A 6,720-nucleotide genomic window follows, 5' to 3' on the forward strand; every position below is an offset into this window, starting at 1 on the left:
GGTCAACTACTATGTTCTTAGAAATAACAAAAATAATTTGAAATAAACAAATTAGGCTTTAATGTGTTTTGATTCAAAAAAAATAAAAAAACTAATCGGGCCGCCCAGCCCGCCTAGGCGGCCGTTTTTTGCGTTGGCGCCCAGATTGAACGATTAGTGGGAAATCGGAACGGTGAGCTGACGCCTAACGCCTATGCGCCGCCTAGGCGGCCCTGGGCGGCGTTTTTTAGAACATTGTCATTTAGTTGACAAGTTAGCAAATATTGGCCATGAATCACAGAGGTCTCTCTGTATAGTCTAATTGCCTCTTGTTTTCAGGTAGGGATAATCAAATAGCTAACCAAATTAACGGAACCCTAAATAATATTTAGCTGAAAGATTTTGATCAATGAATGAAGACCTAATATTGGAATGGTTTCTATTATGTGTGGAAATCAAGGAGTGATTAGTCTTTGATTTCAGACTAGCACGTGGCATTAGTGGTGGTAAGGATCAATAATATTACCCGAATTTGATATTATATAAAAAGATTAAAATTATCGTACCATCACGTAATAATGTCACGTGTTGGTCCAATAATATCACACAGTCAACATATTAAAGATTATTGAAATTAACAAAGCAAAGACATTAACTCGGACCACCACATGTAATACATTTCCGGACTATATTATACTTCAAGATAAAGGCATATTTTTCTTAGAAAAATAAGATGGTATACGCAAATCAATTATTCAGTTATCAACTCAAACCTGTAGATTCATTATGATTGCAGTATCAATTGGCTCCTCCTATCAACTTTCTAGGTGTTTTGTTTAATCAAAGTAAATACATCATGGATAATCAAGGTTCAACACCTTCTAGTTTAAAAAAATTAATGAAATGAATTAGTAGCTTACTTTAAAAAAGCAGTGGTCCTGATCTGGTTAATGCCGACCTTGACTATTGAGATAATAAGCATCATATTATCTTTCTGTCTCTTTACTCTGGCCAACATTACAGTTTGTGATTTAGACATCTTAACCGATAATAAGGCATTGAATTGGAAATATATATGAAACATGATCCAACCCTATCCAGAGCTTTCTAATGTCTGATCTAATGTACTGATACGGAAGCCAAATGATCTGTGATATTTTATGCCATAATCACATTATATTTGTATTTCCGTCACTTTAGAGGTGCCGGATCCCATAATGTTGTAATATATCATTTTCTTAAATAACTCGGGGAATGAAGAATATACAATTGAAAATGTGGGATAAGAAATTATATGCATTCTGTATATATTGAGTTAAGAAACATATAGATATAGTTACAAAGCACACTTTGGATATTAAAGGAAGAAATAATAAGGGAATGGAAATATGTTGAAATGATCAAACACAAGACAGAGTCTCTATGAACTGATAAGCATGGAGGGAACCAATCTGTAATGAAGTATTTGCCTTGGTGGAGTTTGCTCCAAAATCACTAAGCTCCTTGAAAGTCTTATCTATAAGATAGTAAGATATAAACTTACCAGGGATGTGTAGCAACAATAAGGAGTCCTCTTCATTCTCTTGCACAAAGAGGATGCTAAATAGATAAAATCGAGAATCATGGGAGTCAGGGTAGCTCCGAGCCATCTCTGGATATGCATTAACAATCTCGGCGAGATCAACTTGGTACTTGGGAATCCAGCTAGAGTAATCTTTCGCCATTTCGAAGACTTGGAATTGAGTGGTGCCAGAGCCATAGAGTTCGATTAGGTGAAAATGACCACCAGACTCACCGAAATACCTAAAGCTTCTCTTGCTCCATTTCTCATTTGATGGAAGGCTAGGCATTTCTCCAAATTGGTCTTGGACAATATCAAAACAGAGTGATGCCCCTGTTGGACTAATCCAATGAAGTGTACCATTCCAAAGCACCCCGTTGTCGAAGACCATGTCGAATGGAGCACTGAAAGGAGGCCCGGAAAGCCTCCAAGTGCGAGTCTCAGACGAGTATATTTCAATCTGGTAATGATCATTTGCTGCTGCTGACAAGGGAGCGCAATTTCGAACACAGACAACTTGGTAGTGAGGTGATTTACAAGGATCAAAGTATAAATGAACACCAAAAATGGTTATGGGTTCATCACACCCTTTGGCACTAGGTGGTGGAAGCATCAAGAATTGCCTTCTTGAAGGATTACAGATGTAGTAGTTGCGGCTCTTTCCCAACTCGAAAAAGCTGCAACACAACACCAAGCCATTGCATGACTGCAAGATTTTGGTACCTGCAGAGTCGTCAATGAAACCGAGAGAAGTAAAGGGCGGCTCGGAGTTTCTTCTGCCGCAAGATACATGATCGATGAGCCCGGTTGTTCCACACAATATGATGCCGGCAGAGGCAAGACTGTGGTAATGGCGACTGAACTGGGGGTCGGAGATAAGAGAGAGCCACTGCTTGGAGACGCATTTGAACCGGAGAAGAGACTTGACAGGAAGGCGGAGAAGGATGTCAGTGATAAGATCTTGGTTGCCAGAAACTGCTTCTGCTGGAGGCAATGGATCCCAGAGAAGCAGCAGCATGTTTCTTCTCTCAGATCTCTCCTGATGGTCAGGAGTAGTTAACAGCATTCATTGGCTTGGATATAATGAAGCATCAAGTACACAAACTCACAGTTAATCATTGGCGCTACAGTGTTGATCGAGGACAAACGTGATTTTCTATTCTCCTGTGTAAGAATTGGTGGCGTCACATCCAAGTTTTCTTAATCACGCGTCTGATAACTTGCATCATACTCTGTCCTCCCCCTAAGATATCTCCTAATCTCTTTGCCTTAGGATGATATATACATGTTGTGGGAATCTTTTACCAGCTGCTAGGAGCTCAATTATGGAAGTACAATTGATTTACCACCCTAACATTATCATCATTCGGAAACAGAATTGGAGGAATTGAGTCGAGCCCCTATCTTTGTCTGATACATTGATTTAGTCCCCCCCCTTTTTTTTTTTTTGTCTTTTTATCAATGACATCCTAATTATTTTTATTTTCATGTCATCTACCCTTATATCGAGTACTTACTTATTCTTTTCCTTTTTTTTTGGCTGAGAGGAAATGCAATTACATTAGAATAGTTCATTAAGCACCCATCATATAGATAGAGAACTCTCTAATTAATGGTGTATGACACATTGACACCATTTTTTCGATCATATTTTGGGATCTCGATCGTCCAATTCATATATAGGTCTATATAAGTTGATCATCTAAATTGGTGATCGTTAAGGAATCAAACTAGATTAAATTAATGAACAAACCAAATTTGTCAATCAGAAATCGTTCAAGTTTATAATTGGTAAATCACAATTATGAATGCTTTAACGATATTCAATTTGAATGAAAATTTGCAGAGATGATCTACTTATATGTTTAAATGTGGATACTCGATCGAAAATTAAAAGGGGTGAAACAAAGAAATCATCAATGATTCTTCAACATAGTGGCCCTCATTAGAAAGGAACCTCATATAAAATCGGCACGTGAAAGTATTTTTGTAACTACGTACATGTACATATTTCCATTCCATTTCGAATTGGGGTTCTTAAATTTGACCGTTAGTAATCTATGGGTATCTTCTTTTTTGAAGTATATCATATTTGTCTATCATCTTAACCTTTTGACAAAATAATCTAAAAGTTTTTTTTTTTTTTTTTTGATAAAGGACGTTGTTCCATTGAAACCTGAAAGTAAGAGTACATCAAAGACACGATTCGCCTTCTAGGGCTCGAAAGAAATAAACAGTGAAAACACAACTCAGAAACTTAAGAGCTAAGAACCTAAGCCAACCTAAAATATTTGGAGACTTAAGACCTAATAACCTAAGCAATTTTAATGCTATAAACCATAAGCGAGGTCGACACAAACACGACATGTTAGGATACCCTAACTTATTCTCCACCTCCCGGAACCACCCTACGCAGAGGGGGTCTCCCTGGGAATAGACTCCAACCTAACCTGTCCGAACACCTTAGCCACTAAAATAATCGAAAGTTGACACTTGACAACAACGTGGTGAATTAACAGAGTTTAGAAATATTATTATGCACTTAATTAATACCTGAAGAGGTTTTAAGTATTGCTTGTTCAAAAAAAAAAAGTTTTTAAGTATTGGTGTGTTTCAATCTTAACTTTTTGCTTAATGCTTTCTTGCTTTATATGCTCACACCGACTCCCTACGTTTGTCTACCCCCGAAAAAAATCACTATGTTTGTATAGTACGTAGTGTAAAACCTGATTTATTTATTTATTTTTTAAAGGAAGAAATTAGAGGATAAATAATGTGAAAGAAAATGGGAGAATTACACAGTTTCGCCTAATATCACCAACTCCTGATTAAGTATTTGTATATGGGCATTGACCCATGTTTACAGATAACAGAGATGGTGGGGAGGATTAAGGAATAGGCATGATACATGTGAAGAGAGTAACACCATATTTATATCATTTCACGATTTCGAAAATGTGTTCCCCCACGTTATAAAGGTATGTTAAATGTCTTTTAATGATGATTGTTCAAGCACAACAAGGATCATGGAGATGAATTAGAGATGAGGAAACAGAATTGTGAAGAAAGAGAATTGGGTCAAGTTTTGCAATAAACAAATCCGAGGCAAATTGTCAAACATTTGATAGAAATTTAGTGCTTGCAAACGATATGGTTAATGGAGTAAAATCTGAGCTCCACCCATTTTGTATATGCAACTATGCAAGTTGCTGTTGTGTCCATCAGAAACAGTGGCGCCACCGCTTAGTATTTGGATGGCGACGCCGTGGTGTCGGTGATTTGGTTGGTGTGGTTGGTTGCTTACTTGCTTTTGGGGTTAGGTTAGTGATATAGCGTTAGGTTGGGTTAGGTAAGTGATCTAGGGCTCTAGGCCTTTGGGTTAACTACTTCTGGTCTTAGTATTATGGTTTTGTCCTATTTTAGTCTCTGTACTTTTAATTCAATCACATAGGTATAAAGTAAAAAAAATTAGATTCAAAAAGTTTATTTCGTTGTCTATTTCTCTGTTAGTTTGATGATGTGGCAGTTAAAGACTCGACAGCTCAACGTCATGCCACCTAAAAATTTTATAGATAGACCAAAACACTCAATCACACCCCAAGTGCTAACTTTATTGTCGTTTTGCGACACTGGTCCCTATAGAACGGTGTCAACTCTTTCCTACACTTGCGGAGAGGCTAAAACTTCCGCAGATGCAGCACATATAAACAGAAGGCATGGAAATAGGTGGCTGAGGAGAAAAAGGTTGAGAAAACTGCTTTTGATGTCAAGTTGGAGATGTTTGAAGTGTCTGCAAAAATCAAGGTGATCAAGGAATAAGTACGGGCTTTTACCAGCCTCGGATTGGAGGTGGCTAAAGATCTTGTTAAGAAGGCGCCTTGTGTGTTTAAACAAGGGCCAACCAAAGAGGAACAAATGTGACAATATATTTGTATTCAAAGTGCCAATGTTGAATCCTATTGTTTGTAAAATATTGTTATAATAATTGTATTACAAAATGTACAAGTGTGCAACCATGTTACAAATGTTTGAACAAATTGTTCTCAATGTTGTAATTTTGTTTAACTTTATGTAAATAGTGTAAATAAATTTTGTAAATTTGTTCTCAATATTATAATTTGATTTTTATAAATTGTAATTTATAATTTTTGTTTAACTACATATAAAATAAAGGTAGGATAAACATCCTAGTACTATAGCTTGTCCTAACAGGTAAGCCCAATCACAGTCGTGCCAAAACCCTAGAGCCAGAGGAAAATCATAGAGCGACCGTAGAGGCTTCTAACACAACGAGTTCCTACCTCGTCCGGCGGTAGGTAGGACTAGGCCAGTCTTTGATCAGCTGACGTCGGTAGCTGTGCTGCTGGACGAGAACCATTCTAGTTTTCAATTCAGCAGACTCTTGTTCTAAGTTTGGTTCGAAGCTTGATAGAAAGCCCCATATTTCGGCTTGTGCAAGGATCGGTAGTTCGTACAAGGTTGTCAAGTTTCATGACAGTGAGATCATGGTCGAAATCTTTATGGTTTTGTCATGCTTTGGTCGGCGGTCGATGGTGGCCTCTGACCTTTGGATTCGGTGGCGGCGTCATGGCTTTAGTCGGGCTAGGGCGATGTGGATCGGGGTCGAGGTAACTTGGTAAATTAGAGAGATTTCGGGGTGGTGGCAGCAGTCATGGTGGTTGGCAGCAGGTTGGCAACGAAGGTGGCGGTGGTGGTGGCTGGGCCTTCTTGTTTTTGCTTTGGGTTGGATTTTGCTTGGTCTGCTAGAATTCAGATGGGCTAGAGCTCACTTTGTTGGGCTATATCCCTTTATAAGCCCTATCTGGGATTTAGGGGTTTCCACCCAATCTAGTGTATCTAGCTAAAGGCTACGATAGAAGTTAAGTTCTATATTCCCTAATGTCTTAATATTTCTTGTTGTACACCAATTGTGATCTCTACGCGACTTCATTTACTTTTTAGAGGTTAGGGAATTAGTTCCTAGTTTCTGTTTCTTAAGCTCTTTCGAGCATAGCTGTTAACAATGAGGGTACCTGTCAGTTAGTTTATTTAGCTTGCGTTGGATTAATACTAGCGCAAGTCGCTAGTTGATTTACGTGCCTTTTAGCTAATGATAAGTAATGAAATTATCTATTTCTATTAATATATTATATATATATATATATATATACATAAACGTT

General features: G+C 37.8%; 1 protein-coding gene across 1 annotated transcript; it reads right to left on the reverse strand.

Moving 5' to 3' along the window:
* Positions 1–1,379: 1,379 nt before the first annotated feature.
* On the reverse strand, positions 1,380–2,606 carry LOC101297739 (F-box protein At5g07610-like). The gene has a single exon (XM_004301353.1). It carries the CDS (start codon positions 2,604–2,606, stop codon positions 1,380–1,382), a length of 1,227 nt encoding a protein of 408 aa, XP_004301401.1.
* Between the last annotated feature and the right edge of the window lie 4,114 nt (positions 2,607–6,720).

Source organism: Fragaria vesca, linkage group LG5 (genome assembly GCF_000184155.1).
Source record: "Fragaria vesca subsp. vesca linkage group LG5, FraVesHawaii_1.0, whole genome shotgun sequence".
Lineage (NCBI taxonomy): Eukaryota > Viridiplantae > Streptophyta > Magnoliopsida > Rosales > Rosaceae > Fragaria > Fragaria vesca.